We start from the raw sequence: 25,023 nt of genomic DNA on the forward strand, positions 1-25,023 counted from the left end.
TTGGGTGCACAAAATGAACCCCCCACATCAGCTTTGCCAATGCAAATGTAACAAAAGACGAAAATTAGGCAACCCACAGGGCCATGGTGCTTTCTCATCACCAAGAATAACACATTTAATGCCTTAAAAGGTGAGGAAAGAAAAGAGGTGGGCATAAAGATACTAAATCAACACACCTTGACATTTTCTCAGAGAGACTACATGAAAACACAGTATTCCAAACAATTTCACATTTCAGGATGAACACTAACTCCACTAACCACTGCTCTCACCCAGAAACAAATCATTGCAGGAATCACGGTGGGATACCTGTACCCCGGCAACTTATGAAATTAGCTTATTTCATGATAACTGCAGCCAGCGTAACTGGTGTTGGGGACTCTGTTCTCCATTTCATTCACATTTTACTTGTCAACACCCAGGCTTTTAGGCTTGATCCAGCTCTTCTTTGGCCCCACACTAAGAGCTGCACTGTTGCATGACCCTTTCCAGATGCTGCCAGCTGTGCCCACAGCGTGTGAATATTCTAAATCCTCTCTCTGTCACCACTGTCCAAAGAGCTTCCTTCAAGTGCCCCTTGCTCCACCCAAATTAGCTCCACGCATAGGAAGAAAGGTTACAGTTGAGGACTCAAAAATTTACTTTCCTCTGTATCTACTCAAATTCTTGAGAGATTCTGAATTTTAACTAAGGCTACTAAAGCCTGAGTGAGGACTAATTCAAGAAAGAAGTGGAAGTCGTGTTTTACAATGAGTTGATTTTAGAAAGAAAGGGTTTCCAGCAAACACAGCTCTATGTTAGGAGCATGTGTCATTATAGGGTTTGGCAGGCATTTCTGGAACTAGGTACGTGGGGGCAGAACTGACTCTGGGTGGGTGACAGAGGAGGGCTATGTAAGCTGCTTATCCGGGAGGACTAGGAATTCTGAGAAGATGACCACCTTAAGGAGAAGACAAAGAAAAGAAACATTAAGAAATATTAGGATTCAGTCTCAGGAAAAGGCTATGTCTTTCCCGAAGGGGAAATCTCAAGGAAATGGCAGTCTTGGGGGGCAGAGAAATAATGAGATCTCAGAGGGAAAAGAGCCACTTTTAATGGATTTAACAGGACAGGCAGTGCACTCAGGATCAAAGCCCTGGATTCCAGCCCGACCCCCGGCATCACCAGTAGTAGGCAAGCTGGTCACCTTTCTAAGCCTCAATTTCCTGTTCTGTATGGAAGGGGTAACAATACCAACTAGTACTATAAAGGTTAAAGGATGGAATACAGATGAAAATGCTTATAAGGTAGTAATAGATAAAAGGTAAAATATTCTACATTTGCATGCAGATAAGTCCCAAATCTTATCCCCAGTCCTAACCTCTTTCCAGTACACCAGTGCCCACTTAACATCTTCACTTGTCTAACAATCATCCCAAACCCTAGGCCCAAATCCTCAGCCTCAGCTCCGGCCTGACTTGGCACACAGCATCACCAGCTGCTGGGCCACAAGCCTCATGGTTAATTCCTGTCTCCCCCCCCGCTCCCCCCAACATCTTAGCCATCAGCAAGTTCTATTGACTTTATCTCTGGCATATACCCATAATCTATCCCTTCTCTCCATGTTCCCACTGCTGCTACCCTCGTCCACACCACCATCTCTTTTCCCTGGAGCACTGTAATAGTCTCCCTGCTTCTTCCCCTGCTCCCCACTTCATTTTGCTCTCCAAATGAAATCTAGGGCGAAATGGTAAGTTACATCTTGCCATTATTCCTTAGTTCACACTCATCACCCAATGGCTCTCGTGATCTCTAGTAGATTAAGAATAAAGCCCAAATTCCCATCTTTGGGCCATGAGGCCAGATGGGGTGTGCTCCAATTCTCTCTCTCCCTGCATCTCACACAATGCTCCTCCTCCGGCATAAGCTTGGCTGGACCAGTCTGTCTTCTGCTCCTTCAATTTCTGGAGCTCATTCATGCCCCAGGGCTTTTGAACTGAACTCTCCCATACTTCCCTCAGGCTGGCTCCTTTTCAGCTTCAGGTCTTGACTCACATGTCACTGCCTGTGAGAGGCTGTTCCTGGTCATCAAGCTAAAGTTCCCCTCTCACCCCCACCAGTTGCTCTCGCACATCCTCCCTCACAGGCAGCACTTACCACCCTCATGACTCCCTCCTCACTGGTGACTCACCCTACTGAAGCCACACTGGCCCCCTGTGGGCCCTCCAGCCAGCTCCAGTTTAGACCCCCCTTTTATCTCCAATGCCCTCCCATCAGGAATGTGTGCCCCTTATTCCTCTCAGGTCTTCATTTAGATGTCACCTTTTCAGTGAGATGCTGTTCCTCAACCACTCCCCACGTTTCCTCTTCTCCTCCCTTTTTATTTCTTTTCCTCATTTCAACTCATCTCATCCACAAAAATGTTTAAGAATATAACACAGAAATGTGAAAGTAAAAGTGAGGAGAGACTGCTTCTGGGAAGCAGAGCTGGAAGAAGGGCAGGCACTGATGCTTTTCCATACTATCTGATCTTTTTAAACCATGACTACTATTTGATAAAAAAAATTATACTTAAAAGAAATAAAAACTATGCTCTGTTAAGGATTCCTCATCATTCCTCCTATTCCTGTGTTACAACTTACACTATGTATTTTTGTTTGTTTTTCCCCAATCTTTCCAATAAATCTGATGAAGCTGTAAGAAAAGGGGATCTAGGCTAATCAAAAGGTTTTACTCTTGGATTAAAAGCCATCTGGAAAAGGAAAACTAGCAAGATAAACTCCTCACTGCAAGTAAAGGTCATTTAACCCCAGGAGTACTTCTTTCAGCTTTACACAGAGATGTACAAATAAAAGCACCACCGGTCAGAACAGATCTCTAAAATCTGCTGTTTCAAATCACAGCAAGTATTTCTGTCACTGAACATCATCCCTACCTAACAGTCTGAAAAAGTTCTACAGAACAAAGACTTACTGACATTTTATATACAGGTTTGTACTTATAGGTGCTTACAAATCTGTGATTTTAATTTTCAAATATAGGGCTTTGTCTATATTTTATATACATGCACTCACATATAATGTATTGATTAAAAACCTTAGTAAAATCAGTCTATTCTCTTCAATTCTCCTATCAATTCATTCACATGTTCAACCATTATCAACTTCTTAGTATCTACGTAAAAAAAAAAAGGCTCTATCAGGCTTTCTGAGAATATAAGGCCATGGGCCCTGTTCTCAAGACTTTTAGTGGAATTCCAATACGATGGCTAATCGCGACAATGTCTGCCATCCTTCCACTCTCTGCACAATATTCTGATGGCATAAAGCACAAGGTTTTGGGACATCTGAAGTCTATAAACTGATTCAGAATGAAGATTCTCTCTGATGGTGTATACACTTGTAAAGCTTCTAGTGCCAACATTTTATAAGAAGGTGGTCACGTGCTCTTGTGCCAGCAATAGACCAAGTAAAACAGTGGCTATTATGGTTACCACAGAATGACAGGAAAGCATTTCAGAAAGTGTCAAAAACCAAGAGAAGGGGAAACAGTCAATATAGAGAATTTTACTTGCACTGGTAAACAGTGGAAAGCACTAGAACTTTACAGTATTTTAAAAAACACTCAAAAGGTATTATTAAGAGTTAGCATCTCAGGAAATATATGAAGTAGAGGTATCAATTTTTTCATAAAAAAATGTTGACAGGCTAAAAAAATCATCTGTCAACTAAGCTGAGATTGCTTTTGATAAAACAGTATTAGTCTGAGATAGTTTTTACTGATGGAATGACAACTAAGGCTGGAGTCTCTGATCAAACAAATTATAATATTTTATATAGCTGCTTTGCAAATAAACAGCTAAAATCAGCAAGGCGATGATGTGCAGAAGTTATGTCCAAAACAATCAATTAAAAACAAGGCGTTATCATGCTAGTCATTAGAAGAGAAAGGTGACCCTCAAGGTTGAGGAGCAGGACGTATAAGGCCAAGGTCAGTGATCATCGCTATCACCTCTTACTACCCAGGTGCCAGCACATGCAGACTGCTCAACAGTCAGGAGTGTGAGGTAGTTGCGAACATGGACCCTGGCACGAGGCTCTAGGGTCCCAGAACCAGTTCTGCCACCTACTGGGAACCTTGGGCAAGTTACCAATCTCTCTGCACCTCTGTTTCCTCATTTGTAAAATGCTGATAATAAGGACGCTCACTTCCAGGGCTGTGTGAGAGTCACCAGTAAGGAAAGGGCGCTGAGAACACTGCCAGGCACAGTTAGTGCTACAAGGGTTTAGCGCTGCTCTTAAAACAGGTAAGGGGCAGACAGAGCCCACACTCAAACCCTCAGACAAACTTAAACACTGTTTATCCTAAGAGATCCTACTGAAAATGAGTTGAGAGACACAGTGCAACGTTTCCTGAAAACAAACCACAGAACAAAACCACACACGGGTGAAAACTGAGCAGAAAACAGCAATGGAAAGTGTGAGGCCCGTCAGTGGGACTCACTGGAGAAACACAACCTAGGAGTGGGATAACCTAGTGGTGGGCAAAGCAGCGAACTGGAGGCAGGCAGTCTGGGTTCAAGTCCAGCTCAGCAACTAGCTATCAGGGTACCCTCGACAGGTGACCTGTTAAAGAAGGGGCGGGTAATTCCGATGTCTGGTGCTGACACCCTAGGATGCTATGATCCAACCAAAAATACAGTATTTTAAATATATACCTTTCATAAAAAATAGCTGCTGTTATTATTTATTTTTGACAATCTACCTGCACTACAGTAAGTATGTCATCAAGCTAGTTAAAATTTGGTTAAAATTTGTAGTTAAAATTTGGGCTAAGGAGTTGCAAGAGAATGAAATAAACAGTACAGAGAAGTAATCCAAAGGTACATGTTTAATACCACTAAAGGACAACCAGGTTAATGTGAGAAATAAAATGATTAATTTTGATAACAACGTAATAGCTTTTCAAATATAGAAAAATTTTTAATAGGGAAAAGTTATAAAATTTCTTTCACGTGGTTGATAAAAACTTCAGTATTTTCATTTTTATAAATGAGTGGAGAAACGAAGTCACTCACCTTTCTGCCCATGGCGACTACTGAATTTGTCTCCGATCTCTGGACGTCGCGTCTGTCTCAGCAGCATTTTTATCAGAAAAGCATCTTCAGCATTGGAAGATATCATCACTTTTTCAATATAGGAATCTGTGGCCCCCTTGTACCTAGTAGTAAGAGAAATCAAAGAGAAAGCAGGGTTTTCAAGCTGCCCTCTGTGAACATGTCGCCCCCAGACCACACTGTAGTTAATGCCAATCACAAATTATTTTGACAATCCCAGTTTGGACTCTTGAGTAGTGACTTTCATTTTCCAACATTAAATTCAAATGTTACAATTTCCCTTTTATCATCCTAGTGGAAAATGGTTAATGTTTACTAAACACTTATCATGAAGCAGGCCTGAAGCAATTTGATCTTCACCTCACATGACTCACACACCGTTATTCCTCACTATAGACGAGGACAATGGATGCTGAGAGCAGTCAGAGGTTTGTCCAGGGCGCAAAACTCACATAAAGTGGACCTGAGATGTGAGATGAGGCTGGTCAGACCTTAACTACTTCTTAAATATTACACTGTACCCAGGTTTCCGATTATTAGTATTTTTCACACTCTGCTCCTTCTCTTTCATTTCACACAATGAATATTATTAAGGGCGGGAGGGGAGGGATTGGGGTCAGAATGGGGGGCTGCAATTGTATGGGGAATATAACAATAAAATTTATTATTTAAAAAAAAATAAAGTTCTCCATTCAGGTGAAAAAAAAAAATAAAACTCAAGAGGAGGATAGTTTATTGCATGTAAAAAAAAAAAAAAAGAATATTATTAAGAGTGGATGATGGATGTATAAATATTAAGTATAGGGGCCTCCCCGGTGGCTCAGCGGTTGAGCGCTGGGTTGCAAAGCTGCCCACAGCCTCTGCAGTGCCAGTTCGATCCCTGGCTGCTCCCCGGCCACTGGAGGAGGGTCCCACATGGCCCGCAGACCTTTCCTGCTGCCTGCTGCTCCCCTCAGCAGTGTACTTCGGTCCTTCTGCCTGCTCTGCTCCCTGCTCTGGCTCTGGTGTATTCTCTCATCCTCCTGCGCTTCTGACTGTACCCAGTGCTTGTATAAACAAACAAATAAATAAATAAATCTTTAAAAAAAAATTAAGTATACATGATCCTCTTCCAAAGGAACTCATAATCCAAGAAAGGAAGAGAGGAAGGTGGGTGGGATGTCTGCAGTGGAGTCATGCAGGAAGGGGCGCGAATGAGTCACCAGCCCATCATGCTGCCGGTGGGGAAGACACTAGAAGCAGGGAGAGCTGCTTCAGTGGGAGGAGGGGGCTTTAGGGCTCAGGGAGCACGTAAAGAGGAACCAGTTCACAAATCCCTCTTTGGAGGACCTTTGTGGTGCAAGAAAGAGGGATGGGGTAATACCTAGGAAGAAATGCCAAGTCCAAAAAAGACGCTGCATTGTCAAAAGATAAGGAATATTTGAAGACCTCTGCCAGCCTGTAGGGGAGGAATCAAGACAAAACAGGTTGAAAATATGGGTGCACAGATGAGAAAAGGTCATTTAGGAAGGTCCCTAAATGTGGATGAGATGAAGAACCCAGGAAGAGACAGACAGGTTTTGAATTGGAAAAAAGATAATCCTTCTGGGAACAGGAAGAAAACCATCTGCATAACTGCCTCTGTCACTTTTAATTTGCTCTGTGTGTGTGTGTGTGACTCGTGGCAAGGGTCGTTGCTCCTTCCGCAAGTGCACCAGTCCACCTTCTCTGTGCTCCCATTTTAGGCAAATCCAGGGCACCCACGACACTTGTATTGAAGACGGGGTGGGGGGTGGGGGGTCAAGAGTGCAGTTCTGAAGCCAAATCCTTGCTCTGCCACTTGGAGCTGTGTGACGCGGTAAGTCACTTCACTTCTTGGTGCCGCCTGTTTCCACGTCTCTCAAATAAGGCTACTGAGAGGACAGAGCTCTGAGAGGCAGGGGAGTGTGCTGCCTGGAACAGTCACTGGTACAGCAAGGCTCTCTAATTAGTTATTATAGTAACTGTGTACTTGTTTTGCACAGGCCTTTGCCCACTAGATGTGACTCCTTGCAGGCAAGTTTGTGGCTTAGTTCAGCTCTATACCTCTGGCACAGCTGGCATGGGGGCTGGCACAGAGCAGCTGTATGTTGAATAGATTTGTTAAACTGCCTTCCACGGCTAAGGAATTCAGTTCTCCTGCGCCACTCCCCGCTTCATGAACTTAACTGAGTTCACTGGGGCTAGATATCACACTGCTTCTCCTAGTTTTGTTTTTATACCAGCATGGCTGCCGTTACTGGCCCGTGGCGCAGAAGCAATCTGGAGATTGATGAATCTCACTCTGTCATTGTATAGATGAAAAAACTAAGGCTGACAGACGGCAAGTACTTTATCCACTTAAGACAACACACAGCACAGCTAGTGCTAAACCCCAGCTACAGCCTGGTGTACTGGTGATGCCACCCTGAGTGGTCAGTGTATTTTAATTTTTTAAAGATGCAATTCTGATCACATCACCCTCTAGTGAATGAACCCCCAAACCTCCCCTATCCTGCCTTCTCAGAGGGCGCTGTCCTCCAACACCCAGGTGATTTCATTCCCCCGTGCCCTTCATCTTGCTGTTCCCACAACTTAAACCCAAGTTAGAAGGTCTAAGTGATTCCTCCATGTTATCTTCTAAGCCTCGCTGCCTTCATGGTAAGTATTAGTAATCAAACATTTCTAGTTCTCCAACCCTCCAAGAACTTCTCATTTCTACATTCCTTCTTTTTCTGTTGAATCTTTCCATGTATTGTCAAGGCACAACCAATACATACGTGATGGGCACGTCTTTGTACTGTGGCTGCTGTGGCATGTTACTTCCTTCCAAAGGAATCTGAGTGACTGTGGGCATGGACTTATTTACAAGCACTTGTTTGTTTTCCACTTTCTCTCCTAAGAAAGAAGGTCATAGACATATGATTACCGTCTGTGTGGAATGCAAAGGCTGTGGAGGCATAAAACAGCACATGATGAGATGCTGTCCATCAAGTCCAGACATGGAAGAAAAAAATCCGCCCAGACAGAGAAACTAGAGTTCAATGGGGCTCTTTTGCAATTCTGCAGCCCATTTGGAAAAAAATCAGATTAAGATCACAGTGTATATAAAATTAGGAAGCTAACCACATTAACAACAACAATAAAAGGTTAGTAGGTAGCAATTTTACACATCTTTCAGGGTTCAGAACACTTATATTTTATCGATATTTATTTTGACTCATAATATATCACTGCTGACTTACTTGAGGAGGCAATCAGCTATTTCCTCAGTTTTCCTGCTCTTCTTACCTTGGCTGGCATCTTTTCATGGTAAGCCCTAAGACCAATAACTATAATACTATCACACCACACTTATTTCCACCGTCACGTTGCCTGTGTTAACAGGGAGAGAAGTTCTCCAAGGAGCAGAGGCAGCAAGGAGAGGAGGCCCTGTACTATGTGGGCTTTGGCAACACAGCAGACACACTGGCCACCCAGGCACCACAGGGGGCCAGGCCAGGCCACGTTTGTTCCCTTCCTTGTGGCCTCCCACCCTGCCCTGCTCTCCACCTCGCCACGACACCTGCTGCCTGGTCTGCCACATGAGCTCTCACTGGTCCCCTCTGCTTTGGCTCCTTCTCCCACTTCCTCCACACTGTAATCAGAATGACCACTTCAAAATGCATCACATCACAGCATTCAGGATCACCATGACAAGGAGCGAGCTTCCAGGCCTTGGTCTGGGCACTGGCCCCCACACGTGCCCACCAAGCTCCCACTCCTCCACACGTGCCTCGTTTAGCCAGAATGTGCTTCTTTAGATCCTCCAACTATCGGCACAGGCCTTTCCCATGGCTTAGTGCACATCGCCTGCCCCTCCTCTGCCCGCACCCCCCACCCCGCCCCTGCCCAGGAGTTAACTGCACTTATCTTCAGAGCTCGGCTCACTTCCTTGGGGGAGGCTACCTCGCTCTTCCTGACAAGGTCAAATCCTCTTGTTACAAAGTGGCCTGAAAACCCCTGTGCCATTCCTTAACCTGCTGCCACGTGACCTACGTTTGCACGTGTCTTTGGTCAATGTCAGCCCCCACACTAGTCTCCAAGACTCACACGGGCAGGAGCGGTGGGTTGCATCAACATAATTCACTGAGATTTATAATAACTACAGTCCCATTCTTTAGGGGAAGAAGATTTTAAAGTCAGTCTGGAAGCTAAAGGCACAGAAATAACAGTGTAGATGCAGGGATATGATCTTATCCTAAAAAAAATTTTAGGAGACTTTTCCGTGATTCAAAATTATGTGACCAGAAAAGTATAACTAGAATACGTTACCATTATATAAAAACACACCTACAGAAAAACAGACTATACAGAAGCACATCTCAAGTGACCACACTGGTTGTTAGGATAGAGGTTTTATTGGTTGTTAATTTCTCTACCCTGTTTACCAAATATTCAGAAATATTATTGCATAATTTTCATAATTTCTAAAAGCACACACTCGCCTGTATCCTTTAAAGGCCTTTACCTGGAGAACAGATACCATCCGCATCTAAAATTTCATGTCGCCAGATGGGTTTCCTCGTGGCAGCATCCAACATCGGCCCCATCACTTTATCAAAAGTCTGATTGGTATATCTTTTCAATGTGCATTTTGCATTTTTATATACAAGGCAACGCCCAAAGCCTAAATGAAATGAACATGGTATCAGAATACAAAACTATGAGAAAACATCGACTGCAGATATTTGTGCGATTCAACAATCGGGCCCTTTCTACCTCATTTTCCTCACTCCTCTCCCTACCCTATGCTTCCCCAAATTAAAAACCAAATAGGGACCTCCCTGGTGGCGTAAGGGGTTAAGCACCATACTATGAAGCAATCCGCAGCCTCTGCAGCATGAGTTCGATTCTCAGCCAGCCAGGGAGCAACCCACATGGCGCAGCAGACCTCTCCTGTCCCGCCCGCTGCTCCCCTCAGCAGTGTGTTTCAGTCAATCCACTTTTTCTGTTCCCCACTCTGTCTCTGGTGAATCCTCTCACCCACCGCATCTCTGGCCTATACCCCAGCTCTTGTATGCATAAATAAATATTTTAAAATAAAATAAAATAAAATAAACAAAAAAGACAAAGTCCAAACTGCTGTACATTTGGATAGACTAGGGAGGGGACAAACCAAGTAATAATTTGGTCATCTAAAGAGCTGGCTCAGGCTTGTCCCCCACCTATTGTCCATGAAAACAGTGGAATCTCAGTAACATTTTCTGCCACCTTGTCATGCTGGAGAAAGGTGGGACAACTCTAAGAGTGTCACTGTGACTCACCGAGAACGCAGGGCCAGAACATGGGAATTGGAAGGAACCCAGAGCCTCCTGGGGCTTACCCCTCCGCCTTACAGGCACTATAGGAAATCAAGCAGCCAAGTCACCCAGCAAATTGGTGGCAGAACTGAAGAGTCCACCATCAACTGGTTCAGCCAGGATGCTTCATACATATCCTTTCAGTACCTAACTTATGCTAACCATTGCTAGGAAAGTTTTCTAATTTTGGAATTCAGAGGAAGTCCCAAACAAGCAAATAAAAAATTTAATGTTTCTCTGGAAAAGAGAGAGAATGAAAAGCAGCAACAATAAATGATTTTAAAGGGAGAGAGTTCATCTCTGCCTTGATGGTTCTTTACTCTGATTACATTTTTATCACATTTACTTAGTGGACAAGGACAAAATCCTGAGATCACCCAATAACCTAAGCATTAAGAAAAATAAGCAAAATGAAAATACAAAAACTTTTAGGTAGAAAAGAAAGCTCAGCCACTGAATTCCACATAGGGATTCATTAGTTGCAGAGCTGTCCAAGAGAGCTCTCATTCCTTCAACACTAAATATCACTCCCCAAGATTCTGAAGCTACGTTTCTTTCTCATTTTCTTTTTTCCCTTTGGCCAAACAGTTATTTTAAACTGGATTCTCTCTCTAATCTCCCCCAGGATACAAGAGCCATGTCAGAGTTCACTTAAATAGGAAAATATCTCCAGATGAAATGCCAGCTATTACTGATGAAATAAATGCGTGACTGTAAAATCCTGTACTTGTGATTCTCCACCAAAAACAAAACTCTTTCAAGAAATCTAAGAATGTGAGTTTAGAAAATCAATCAGGGAAAAGTAGACTTCTAAATAAAATCTCCATGCTTTAATGTAATTTTTTAAATACAAAGGTGACCGTGCAATGAAATGACAAATTTCTACAACTAGAGGGTGGATGAAGATGTTTGTGTGGCTCTGAGCAAGGTCTTAGCCATCATGGGCTAATAAATTGTGTATGGCCACAATAACCTCAGCTCGAGAACCAGCTGCTTTGGAAACATTACATGATCTTGAAATTTTGCACAATAGCCATTAACTGCAACCCGCTGGAGTGCGGTGTGAATCTAACCTGCACAGAATCAAGAAGCGTTTTCTCCTAAGTGTAAATGGACATTTTATTTACAGGTGGTAGCTTAAAAGCCAGAGGACAGTAAACTCACATCATTAAATTGTGCTGCGGAGTTTCTGACAGATATCACAAAGTCTTCAGATTTCCGCATAAACGTTACCAGTTAATCAGAAAGGAAAACATCGAGTTTTAAAGCATGGCTGTTGTCATTTGGAGGAAAAAAAAAGAGGCATAAATTAAGTGGAGCTAACATTAATGCCAAAGACACATGTCTAGGAGTGCTATTACGGCTGCCTAGCAACTACAAAGAGTGGAGGGGCTACGCCAGGGAGGAGAGACAGATCATGAAGAGCGAAGTCAGACTACAGATCAGGTGATGGTGAGCAAACCAGGAAGCAATGACTTGCAAAAGTGAACTGCCAAACCCGGAGAAAGGAAAGCACGAACTCTCTGAACCAGAGTTTGTGCTTGTGCTTTTTTATTTTTATCTTTTTACTAATAAAAAGGTATAACATGATGGAGTTCAGAGATACCACTAAAAAATTGGCCTTTTATATGCAAATATTGTTAATGAGCTCCTCTCCAACAGGTCTGCTGCTGACCAAATCACTAGATATATTCGAAAAACATATTTCATTTGCTGTACTCTCTGCTAGAAAATAAACACATTCTTACATGTTTTCTGTGGAGGGATTGTCTCGAATGACCAAAAAATATCAATAAAGGAAAAAAAAAAGATTCCTTAGTAGTACATCTAACAAATGACTTAATACTCATTAAAAAAAAGTCAACACTGAAACACAACCAACCACTTTTTTATTATAAAATTCAAATCACTTGAAACTAACATTAACATGTAACACTAAGGGATTTTTGCACTGATCACCTCACATTTAATTCTATGCAAAGTTTTCCGTGCTTTGAAACGTTACTCACCTCTGTCCAAGGAGGCCTTGTTTAAGACAAGAGCATCTTCAATGTCATAGCCACTATAACTCATCACGGCAACGGTAGCATTCTGTCCAGCTGGCAATTTCTCAAACTCTATCAACTCAATGGTCTTTGTTTTAACCATGGGCTTTTGTGGGTAAGCGAGAAGGTACATGAGCGTATCAATTCTGTTCCGCTGGTTGTATCCAATGGTACCTTGATAATGGAGACAACATAATGCAACATACTGTTGTGTGCAATAATTAGGTAGCAAAGAACACAGAGGTCAACATATTAGGGTCACTATTAAAACAAAGACAATCTTCAAGTCAAACATTTCAAAAGCAATACCCTTATTAGTGTCTGACAACTTTTAAAAACATTTTTCTCACAATTTTTTAGTGAAAAACCAATATATTTATGATAGACTAAATCATTTCAACTTTTTGGATTTAATTAATCCTACTTGAGAATTTTAGTCTCATTGGTTATTTTCACAAGTAAATTGACAATTCTGGTCTGGTTCTACTATGTTCCAGGAACACATCCAGTTGCTGGAGGCAGGTAATTGGAGAATAGCAGCCAGTGCTGACTGATAAGGAACTTATACAGTGGGATAAACAGATATATCTCACCCAACAAAGTCACAGTTACCAAAGTCCTACATGAAAAAAAAAAAAAAAAAAACCCTAGAAAAGGGAGGGAATGAACTGAAGAAGAGGAATTCAAGCAAACACAGAGAATGTATTTATTCATCTGTATAACTACTCCTTTGCTAAAGCAGTAGGGAACATCTACTCTGCAGCTAAAATGGGGAACCGCCTGGTCTCTTCCTGTTAGGAAGCTGGGGCGCTGTCCAATCAGGGCTGGGCACTTCCCTCCTTAGCCACCAGGCTGTCCCCTTGGAAAGGTGGACTGGAAAGATACACCTTTGGAAGGTGTACGCCTTGGAAAGGTGTACTGTCAACTGGAAGTGAAGTCAGTATGCTAACCTCTGTCCCTTCAGGGTTCATTAGAATTCACCACCTGCCTGAAAAACCCAGAGACCTTAAAACTGGAACTCAGGGCTGCCCTACTGCTGAGGGAGCGTGTGGGCTACTGAGTCTCCTTAACTTCTCCCCGGATCGTTTCTTTTCCCTCCAAGAGGCTGAGAAGTCAGAATAGCTGTTCATGTTAGGTGAGAGAAGGCAGCTCTGAAGTCTCTTGCACATGATTTGGGGGGCAGAGTCACAATGCCCCAACCCAGAAGCCTATGTGCCTGTTCATGGACTTTGGCTCTAACGTGAACAGATATCAAAAAGCATTTGTTTCCTTCACCACCTTCTCCATACTCAAGTCTTTGACTTCAATTTAGAGATGAAAATATTCAAGCAGCAAAAATAGTACAGAACTCCCAGACAACTGGCACTGCAATAAGCCATAAAACCTGTGCAGCACTAAAGAAACCAACACCTAGTAAGCACTGGGGCCACTATGGTCTCAGTAAAGAGCAAGCAAAGGGAACTCAAGGATCATGTTGTGAAAATTTATCAAGTTTCAGCTGAAAAACAATGGCTAACCTGAGCCTCATGAACTTCACACTATAAACTGCCAATTAATTTATGTTATTTTAGTGCCAACAAATAAAGTGGGTAGGCTACCTGATAATAGATCACTTACTGTAGAAATAAAATCACTGCTGCTTGGATCGTGGTCAAATTCACTGACAATAAGTTTGTCCTTTAACATGAAATCATTGAAAATTTATGTTGAGATTTCAGCTCCAGTTGTATACTTTACCCAGCTTGAGACGAGGGTGCAGGCAATGTCCCGCCAGGCTGCCAAGCATGTTTTCTGAGACCTGAGACAAGCAATATCATGCAGCAGGGAAGCAGGAGAGGCCGCACCTCTGAACAATGGCAGGAGACCACATCCTGCTATGAACTGTGCTCCCGGGCCCAGAACACAATCCTGGTGTGTTACAGCTGGTGGCTGCACGGGACAACAACTGGGTTTAGCAAATGTTTGATGCTTATAATCTCATCCAAAATTTTCTTAAAAGAATTTGTAGGAATGGGCAAGTAATTTACATGCTTAGCAGCACTGACTATGTGTAGTTAAAACATGATTTAAACACGATTGACTTCTATGTTATAAAATTTCAAAATGCCATCTGATCCCTGACTTCTGTAAAAATTACGAATGGCTGGCTGTTTTGCTGAAAATATGACATTTTTTAGATAAAATGTCATAAAGAAATTAGATTACAAGGGGGAGATCTGGGTGAAGCACAGGTTGAAACAAAAAGAGCCTTTACTGTCCTCACCTCCTCTAAAGGGGTGCTATAGACAGCCCCCAACACAGAAAGTGTGTCTGTGGGCCGCTATCTCCTTCTACAGCCTCATTTTGCTAATAATTACAGTCTCCAATGATTTTCTTTTCTTACTACTCAGGACATAATCTTTTTGGACCATAAATTTCTTAAGAAGTCACAACTTGGCACAGCAAGATATACAAATGTAGGTTAAAATAGTATACAAGTTTTTGTTTTAAGGTGGAATGAAAGGAGGCTACAAATAGCTTAGAAAATGTGTACTGAAAAAAAACTTTATGTATTAATTTTTTCTTTCTTTGCCCAATTTTTAAAGCTTTTTTTTCTTACATTATTGTATTCCCCATACTTCTCCCACCACATCACCCGTGAGCAATCACCATATTTCCTTGTGTTCTTCCCTCTTCTGTTTTAATCCCCCTCCCTCCCCAGGCCTTGCTGTATGCCTCAGATCTATGGTCAGCTTGCTAGTTTTGACTTTTCATTGACCTTTTGTTTGGTTTCTCTATATTCTGCATATAAGTGAGACCATCCAATATTTATCTTTTTCCTTCTGCCTTACTTCGGCTAGCATAATCCCTTCGCTCCATCCATGTTGCTGCAAATGGCATGAGTTTGTCTTTTTTGATCACTGAGTAATATTCCATTGTATAAATATATCACAACCTTTTGATCCATTCGTCTACTTTGTGCCCAATTTCTTTTTAATCAACATTACTGAATACAATAAGCTCCACCCATTTAAACTGACAAATTGATGAGTTCTGACACACATATATACCTGTGAGACCACTAACATTAAATAACACAGATGTAGTCTCTCAAGAAGCTTATAATCTGTAGTCTAGCAGGGAACACACCTTGATCATGATCCAGAGTGAACAGGAAAAAATGAGAAAATAAGCTCGGCTGTGAAGACTTTAAGTAAATGTTATAGATAACACTGCATATAAGATACAGCTTTTTATAAGTTCCTCAACCAAATGGGATTCAGTTTCCTTGTTAGAAACAAGTCTGTATTCTATCTGATGGAATTATTATGATCAAAATGAGAAATATATGTAAAGTATTTGGCTATTCAGTAAGCGGCAAAATTCATGTGGCTAATATTAACATTAGTGGTGATAAAAAATATGCACCTCATCACGCTGCAAATGAACCATTCTACCTGCAGCTTTAAATGTACATCCTGACCTTTAGTTTAATTTTACCTTGATAAGGAGTCTCAGGAAATGTTATATAAGTTTACACAGCTACATAATGAATAAAAATGTTTTTTGAATAATATCAGAATTCTTAAAAATAATTGCCAGGGATGATTTGGTCAAGACAGCATCTCATTTTGTACCCCCAAATGGACAAAGAATAAACATGCTTTTAAAAAATTAAAACAGAGGTGGGGGAGGAGTAGAACAAAATAAAATTTCCCGGTCCATCCCATTCTACTCTAAAATGGGGTATACAAGGGAAAGAACTGTCTGCTTAGAAATAGAATCTACTGAAAACAAAAACACTGAGCAGCATTAGCTCCTGAGTATAAAAACAAAGTCCCAACAATTTGGAGCTGAGGGGGAAGGGGTGGTGCGCAAGTGGGGCCGGGGGAGGTATGTGATGCATATTCATGACTGGAGCTGATAGTGACCGCAAGGTCCTTTTAAACAGAAAAAAGTATTCCACCAGAGGACTGCCAACTAATAAAATGGGCAGGATATGAAAGTGTGACTCATGTGAGCTGGAAGCCCGGGGCCAGGGAGCACACACAATGCAGCGCTGACCGGCCTTTACTTTAGCCTGAGTGACCCGGGACCTCGCCTCTCCACACCGCCCACCTGACTTCTGCTCCATGCAGGGAGATGTCTCTCAGGAGCACAGGAAAGTGCTTGTGTGGGAACTTGCACAGCAAGAATATCTTAAATAGCCTTAGATATAAGAAACACCCTCTGCTGGTGTTCCCTGTTGGTTTAAAGCCAGCTCTCTTTTTCGTACAAGGTGAAATTTCAGTCTCTGTGTAATGAACTAGTCTTGGTCTCTGTAGTGACAGAAAATGACTTTCTCTCATTTCTCCACTCCATGGAGCAGGAGGGGCTGGTAGGGAATGGCAGAGAGCAAATTTCCAAGGGAGGCTAGCATTTGGAGAATTAATTCTGGGCTACTGTCCTCTACTTTCCACATGGACTGCTAGAAGGAGGGCAACTAAAGATTATTTTAGAAATTCCATACAGAATCTCTGACATGTTTACAGTCTTCAACCATGGCTCCTATTTCAAAGATACCATGACTTTTAGTTATGAGCTGTCAAGTCTGCATGGAATTAAAAGGACCAGAGAAATCCAACTTCGAGTGCCAGGCCTCCTTCACAGACCTGGGTCTTTGCTTGGGGTTCTTCCCTTTGCCTGTCTTTTTCCTTTTGTGATTTTTCATATAGACCTCGCTCAACTCTCTGCAGCTATTTCCAGTGTCCCAAAAAAAATGTGACCATGTTCTGTGCCAACTTTAAATGTACTTTTATCTTGCTGCTTTTCTTTCCAGTCAGGTGTTTTGTAATAACAAATAGTAACAAAGCCTTTTTTTTATTACTTAAGATATTCAGTGGCTTTTGTCTTCCCAGCGTCAGCAGTAACGTCAGAGGATTGTATCCAAGGAGCTAAATGTGCAGGACCCAGGGTCAGAGCAGCTGAATACACCAACCTCAGAAAACACAGACAATGAATTGCAAATGACACTCAAAACAAAACGAGAAAAAAAACCTTCACACAGAAAACTACAAAAGAACTCTACAGACACTGAATTGGCTTTCTGTACACACTGATCCTGCTTAACTGTGTGTGGTAACTAACCAAACGTTTCAGATACGCAAGGCCACAAATAAAGACTTTTTTTTCCTGTAGGAAGGGGGGTTTACAAAAATAAAAATATTTTTTCTCTTCTTCAAGTTTCTTCTGTATTTAAAAAAAAGATTTGCGAGATGGAGATAGAGGCGGCCCTTTCTGTTTCAATCTTCAAACACACTGAGCAGTGGCGTGAGCGATGAAGTGATTAGTCTTCCCTTAATTCTGCTGAAGGTTCTACACAAAAGGTGTATTGTTTCAGCCGGGATTCACATCATGAAACAAAATGGTTTGGTAAACCCAATAGGAGTGATAGCCCTTTCATGACACACAGGGTTCAGTACTGTATATTTCAACTTGTTAGCAAGTCAGAAGCACAAGCGGGAAATCGGCCTACACTGCCGCTGAGGATGAATGGGAAAGGCTAAATTGATGAGCCGCTGTTTAGATTTTCCCACTGGGAATTATTCTGAACTGTCCGGGCATTACATCATTCAGGTAAATGGCAGCAGGACAACATGCCCCTTATTCCTTCGTAGCCAACCAAAGGGCAATGTATAAACTTAAAAAGAATATCTATACGCTCTATCTTTAATGAGATATAGAATTCCTTAATTGTCAAGCTGCGGATAATTGCAGCTGATTTGCGGTAACTGAGAAGTTAAATGCATTCTGATTGTTACCCAAAGGTAATGCAAAAACCCTTTACAGTTTCTTTATGTAGCTCCTTATAGGATCCTTTAAAAATCAGAGATGACAAATCATATCGATGTTACTGACATACATGAAAATAAAATTCATTACGTTTATTAGTATTTAAACAATTTTTCAAATATCTCAAAAAAAACTTTGAGATATTTGAAAAGCAACCTTTTTTTTTTTTTTGGCTTGGTATCCTATCACCTTCAAGATAAAAATCAAGCCCCTTAATATGGCACCTCTCCTGCACACCTCCAGAATCCTAAGATACTAACCAGCAATCTGCCCATCCCCCAAAGTGCTGAGACTTTCCCATTCAAGGCTTGTTTATACTTCCACACCTCTGAAAAAGACCCACTATCTTTCAAGACTCAGTTCAGTTTTATTCTTTAGAAACAACCTACTCTCTAACCTACGTGACCTCCCACCTGTGATTTCCTTAGATCCTGGCTATTAGTTTATTACAGCATGGAGCTCATGATATTGAATTATCATTTCATTTGTTGATCTCTCTACCGGACTGTGAACTCCCTAAGAACAGGAAGGTGTCTCATCTCTGTATTTTTCAGGTTCCAGCCCCACTACCTGATCTATAGTTGATGCTCAAAAAGTATAATGGAAGGCAAGGCAGGCAAATTAATAGCTGCATGGAAAAAGGGAAAGAAAATAGAAAGGAGAGAGGAAAATGAATTCAGATATTGATGACACAACTGGGTGCTTCGGGAGCTACAGGAGTATCTATGGGGATGGAGCGGCGCAGGGACTGTGACCTGGACAAACACTATGTACATGCCACACACGCTGCGTGCCTGCATCTCTGTCTCTTCTGCTCTTTCTTCCATCGTTCCTGGTTAACGACTTACATTTTGTTGGGGGTTTCTCTTTATATTTACCCCATCATTACTCTCTGACATTTATTACAGGCCCCTTTGTTTGGTTTAGGGAGTACGTTCAGAGAGGTTTCCCCATTTTTGTTTGAGCGTAGACATGACAGAGGCTCTCTGAGCTTACAACTCTCAAATGTTAGTGATGCCTGATTTGGCCACACATGCAATACTAGTGAGATATGTATACAGAGACAAGCCAGCAAGCCCAGTATTTAGAACCAAATTCAAGAAGGAAATCTTACCCATGGCTTGTTTCCCCATGGCACACTGGTAAGTGTTTCTTGGCGACTGGTTATGATGCGGGTATGGGATCAGGCCAGCACAAACGCCAAGCAGAGTGAAGGGTTCAATCTCCAAGTGGGTGGTATCTCTATAAAGTTAATTAAGAATTAGACATCATAGAACCAAGTACCAAAATAAATATATCTTAATGGGTATAAAAATATTACTCTCTAGGCACCCAAGGGACCTAGATAAATGAGGTTTATATAAGCTTATATTAATATAAAATTTATATTTAAAATTTGATGGTAGCAAAACTGAAAAAATAAAAACATACTTAAATAAAGTATGATAAAGCATAAGAATTTATTTTTTTGAGCAACAGAAATTTTTATCATTTGTAGAAATACCAGAGAAGGGAGGCAGCAAGGAATGCCTCTAGAGAAAATAAAGTATTATTTCATAATAACAACAATAACTAACACCTATAAAGAAATTACTGTATATTGAGCATATACAAATACAGTATCAACAATATCCACATGGATAAGTTAAACTGTTATTCCTCATTTCCAACTGATAGTAATGAGAAAGTTCTATCACCATTTTAGAGAGAGGAATGAATTTTCCCTTAGGAATCGTTACTACAGCTCTGTGGGGGAACAAAATATCATAACCACTGGTTAAATGTGGCTATAGAGCATCTGAAATATGAGGACTAGTACCACTGAGGAACTGAATTTTTAATTTAATTTAAAGTATTATATTTTAAAACTTAAAGTTTAAGTAACTCACTTCAGTTACTGTGAATCTACTTCTTCAGTAAACATTATGCCATCAGATCAAGTAATTCTGATGAAACCCTGGCATCCAAACTGAGATGCACTATAAGCACAGAGCAGATTTCAAAGATTTGATAGGAAAAAATATATTTCTATATTAATGGCATATGGTCATAGTATTTTAGAAACATTGGATTAAATGGAGTTATTAAAATTCAGTTCATCTGTTTCATTTTACTTTTTTAGTGTGGCTACTAGAAAATTTAAAGTTATATAGATGGCTCGTGTTATATTTTTATTTTTTAAAAAGATTTATTTATTTATTTATTTATACATACAAGCACTGGGTACAGTCAGAAGCGCGGGAGGGTGAGAGAATTCGCCAGAGCCAGAGCAGGGAACAGAACAGGCAGACTGATGAAGTACACTGCTGAGGGGAGCAGTGGGCTGCCAGCAGGAGAGGTCTGCGTGCCATGTGGGACCCTCGCCCTGTGGCCAGGGATAAAACCTGCGCTGCAGAGGCTATAGGCAGCTTCACAACCTAGAGCTCAACCGCTGCGCCACCAGGGGAGGCCCTCGTGTTATATTTTTATTGGGCCACTAGACTATATGTTGGACACAAAGTAACACTTCACCTAGTAGGTATTAGAATTTTGATGACTTTCAGAAGCTATTTTTGTTAGACAACTCAGTTTTGGCTGAATGATAAAGGAACACAGACATTTCAATGGGGTGGAACAGCCAGATTACTTCTTAGGTCTTTGCTGAAAGTACAGATGCCACATCCAGGACTCTGGCCTCCACGTCTGCTAACCCTCTGTTCCTTTCTTAAGTGTTTCTGCAGCCTGACTTGAATAATTTCAATGGTTCACAGTACATGTGAAGAGAACTGATTCCTAACTAACCCAACTCATCAGAAAAAATTAGTTGCAATGTACATGACAAAAATCTTCCACTTACCCATCTACTTTTTTTTTTTAATACACTTTTATTGAATTTTGTCCCTAATTTGGTTAAAAGGAATGCTCTCGCTTGGAGAATATAGTCCTGACCTAGCAGAATCCTCTGACACCTAGCAGGTCTTTGTCTGCAGAGAAAGGAAGAGGGCTCTGAATTTTGTTTTCTAATTTTTTATTCAAGAGCAACAACTTATAGTGACTTTTCATAACATAGAATGAAAGAGTTGCTTTAAATGTATTACTTAGTTTAAATACTGGCTAACTTGACATTCCCCATGCAAATAAAAACTGGTTTTGCAAATGTAAAGATTAGGATAGTCTGAAAATTAATAAGATAAACATTTAAGTTTCTTCTTTCTTCATGACAACATCACCTGTAAGATCATTTATTATCTAGTAATACTTGAAAATCCAAACACTCTGGATTTTGATTTTACCAAAAAAAAAAAAAAAAGGAATATTATTATTCAAAATTACAACTACCAGTAAGTTTGTTCCTGAATAGGAATTAGGAGACTTCCTATACACTGTGCATAAGCATCTTAAATTTAGCTCCAACTAAGATCAAGCCACCTGTTGCTTGGAAACTGTTTCCAAAATTGCAAAACACCCAACTACTAGGGACATGTAGATTGACAATCTAATAAAAGCAATTAAAATAGATGTTTTATAAATACACATAAATACACTATAATGGAAAAATGTCCAGAATAATGTTATTAAAAATGGCATAAATTTTAAAAATCAGGACAATGAAATTATGCTGCCATTCTCACATTTTTGTGATACTATGTACATATGTTTGTATTCACTTATAGAAAAATCTAGAAGAGTACATATTAAACTATCAACACTGGCTACTTGTGGAGGGTGGAGTTGTGTGAGGAGGGAAGAAGAAAATTTATTCTTTTTATTTAATACATTTCCATATTTTAAAAAAGTCATGTCTGAATTAAATAATACAAACTTCTATTTTTAAAATAAAATGAACTTGATGTGTGGGAGAGCTTGGTGAATGGATGATACTGGTTCTGACAGTTATATTCATTTACAGCCACAAAAAAAACTGCTGCCCTCAAGAATCTTCTAGCATAGGATGATGGACACTACATCGGTAAATCAATAAAATATATATTTTACAATTTTACTGCAAGGTAATAAGCATTAGAGAAATCAGTGAAGAGGGATAGAAAGAGGTAGGCTTCTACAATATTTTAAATGGTTGGTGAGGAAAAGTCAATGAGAAGGCCACAGCTAAGCGGGGACCCAGAGGAGATAAAGGAGCGAGCCAAGCAGGCATGTGAGAGAGGGTTCCAGGCAGAGGAAACAGCCCGTGCAAAAGTGCTGAGGCAGAAGTATGAGTAAGGGGTTTTAAGAAGAGGCCACCGTGGTTGAAATGGAAAAGGGGAGGTGAGGTAGGAGATGCTGCAGGAATAAGGTAGGTGGGGCTGATGGTGCAGTGACCTGACAGTATCTGTAAGCAATTTGGAGAGAGATGGAAAGCCCCTGGGCAAGAAGGGAATTGAGAAAAGCAGTAACGAGACTACTCCCATCTTTTAGGCATAGAGTGTGTGGGGGCAAACAAGCAGTCAGAAGTCTTTGGCAAGAATCCAGGCAAGCATGGCAGAACCTGTACGAAGGCGGCAGGCGGAGGTGGTGAAGAGTTCAGCATTCCAGGTATATTTTGGACATCCCCATGAAAAGCTAATGATCAGATGTGGGTGTAGAGAAGGGGAGGAGTCAAGGTTGAAACTGAAGGCTTTGGCTTGAGTAATGAGAATAGATTTGCTATGTACAAGGGTCCTCTGTAACAGCCTCCCTTTATAGTCAATCTTGAGATAAGGGATATAAAAGCAGTACTTTGAGAGATTTATACTCTTAAGGAATAAAATTGACTGAAAAGCATTATTAACTTATAGTAAGACAAAAATAAAGTGGTATATTTCATCCAGTAGCAGAAAAGTACTTCTTTTGATTGAAGACATCAATAGTTATCAAGTGGTGGTATCACAGTCCCTGACTAGCTTACAATATAACTGCAAAAATTCCAATTCCAGATAAGTGGTCCATCAGTCACATGCATTAGACAGCAAGTTACATAAATGTCCTCTAATATATTCCAAATGGAACACAGATGCTACTAAAAATATCAGTGCTCCAGAAGAAACATCATGAACATATTAACATTTCATGTTTCTAATGCACATAAGTTTATAGATAACATTACAACATACTGCAGAGGGAATTCCTATATGGACAATAAAAATTCAGATGTCCATTGACAAATTTCCCTCTACAAGAGATAAATACATCTTTGCATAATCTTATTTGTTAGTTTAATTTTGGCAATAATCAATATTGAAATCAGAAAAAATGAATAGGAAGGAGTATTAATCTAAAGATGACTTATTAGCAGTTCTGTGATTTTTTTTACAAAGGTTATACTTCATTATAAAACAGCATATAGCATTTCCAACAGTTCTTAGTGAGAGTACACAACAGAAGAATTGAAGAAGAAATGAAAAGAGAAAAAGATCATTCCTATAATCAGAACAGGTTTTAATAATGGTTGTTATAGATCACACTTACTTATTAATTGTATGTTCATAGAGTGCGATGTTACAATCATTTTCTTCATTCACATCTAAGTATTCAACCAGACTTTCGTGTAAGAAATCTTCAAAATTCCTTAGGAAATATTGGTGAGATACATTTTTTAAAAATGCATTTTACTGCAGTGTTTTATACGCAACAACAAAAGATCCTGGTTTTCATTTGGGCCCAAAGTACCTCTCCCTCCCAGAGCATATCAGTACATTCAGATATCTGAAATGATACTCTAGTATCACAGAATGATCACAAATCACTGACACAAAAACAGTAAAATGTCTGTGGTCACTGTCAATCTAGTCTCCACTTCAAAAATAGCTCCTATGGCTTCAGGAACTCCCCAGTATAAGAGGCCCACAGTGTCAACATCATCACACTGGAGGAAGTCCTCTCCTACTAGAAACACTTCATGGTATACTACTTAAACCCAGATTCTTTAATTCTCATGAACTAAAATGATAATTTACAATGTCTAAGTAAGTTTACACAGAAAAGCATAGGTGTTCAACAGGCTGATATATTTAATGGGAAAGAATTAAGAAAATGAAAATATTCTTTTTAAAAAGTATAGATGTTCCTGCTGATTAAGTCATTAATTGTGGGTACTTAGGACACCGAGAGGTTCCTCCTTTGGCCATTTACCTGTATCCCTGAGCAAGCTCCTCCATATGTTTATTTGTGACTGTAGGCTTCTGTTTCTTAACAATTATGTAGGGTCTGGAGCAGAGATAAACAAAACATTCATAATAGAATTTAGAAAATGAAATCAGCAAGTGAGTTTGACTATAGTAAAATGAGGGAAGTTGTAGGTATAACTACTCTTATATCTGGGTGCTCGAGCATACAAGGTATTCTTTTTGTATGTGTGACTGTGCAGGGGGCTACCGCCTTCCACCTCCCGCATCCCAGCTATGTGAATAGGTACAGATGAACATACATATGGCACTTTCTCCAGGTAGCTTAGAAAATCCTGCTGTTGAGCATTTATTTGAATGAAAAGGCAACACAGAAATGATACTCAATAAAGTCTACAAAGAAAACAAAACCTTTGGTCATATTTTTAAAATCATGTAAATGCATCTTTTGATTCATACAGGGAACATGTGATCCACCATCCGTGGTGCCAGTAGGCAGAGAAGAACTGTCACCTGTCACTGAAGATAACAATGCATTTTGGAGAAAGGGTCTGGGGAACATCAGCTGTTTAGAGAAGTCTGATTCTCTAAAGTCTGATTCTCTAAGCAGCACTGGGGCCTCGCCAGCAGGTTACCTACAGCTACATACAATC

General features: G+C 40.6%; 1 protein-coding gene across 1 annotated transcript in view; it reads right to left on the bottom strand.

Annotated features, from left to right (window-relative positions):
* Window positions 1-25,023, bottom strand: part of POLR3B (RNA polymerase III subunit B) — a 61,016-nt gene that overhangs the window by 24,477 nt on the left and 11,516 nt on the right. The window contains exons 6-12 of the mRNA XM_037515175.2: window positions 24,378-24,452; window positions 23,715-23,813; window positions 19,405-19,532; window positions 12,444-12,653; window positions 9,603-9,761; window positions 7,873-7,990; window positions 5,057-5,199 (exon numbers count right to left, since the gene is read on the bottom strand). Of these exons, the coding sequence (XP_037371072.1) occupies window positions 5,057-5,199; window positions 7,873-7,990; window positions 9,603-9,761; window positions 12,444-12,653; window positions 19,405-19,532; window positions 23,715-23,813; window positions 24,378-24,452 (932 nt within the window). The remainder of the gene's footprint in view (window positions 1-5,056; window positions 5,200-7,872; window positions 7,991-9,602; window positions 9,762-12,443; window positions 12,654-19,404; window positions 19,533-23,714; window positions 23,814-24,377; window positions 24,453-25,023) is intronic.

Source organism: Talpa occidentalis, unplaced genomic scaffold (genome assembly GCF_014898055.3).
Source record: "Talpa occidentalis isolate TD23 unplaced genomic scaffold, MPIMG_talOcc4v2.1 talOcc4.16, whole genome shotgun sequence".
In the NCBI taxonomy this organism is placed as follows: Eukaryota; Metazoa; Chordata; class Mammalia; order Eulipotyphla; family Talpidae; genus Talpa; species Talpa occidentalis.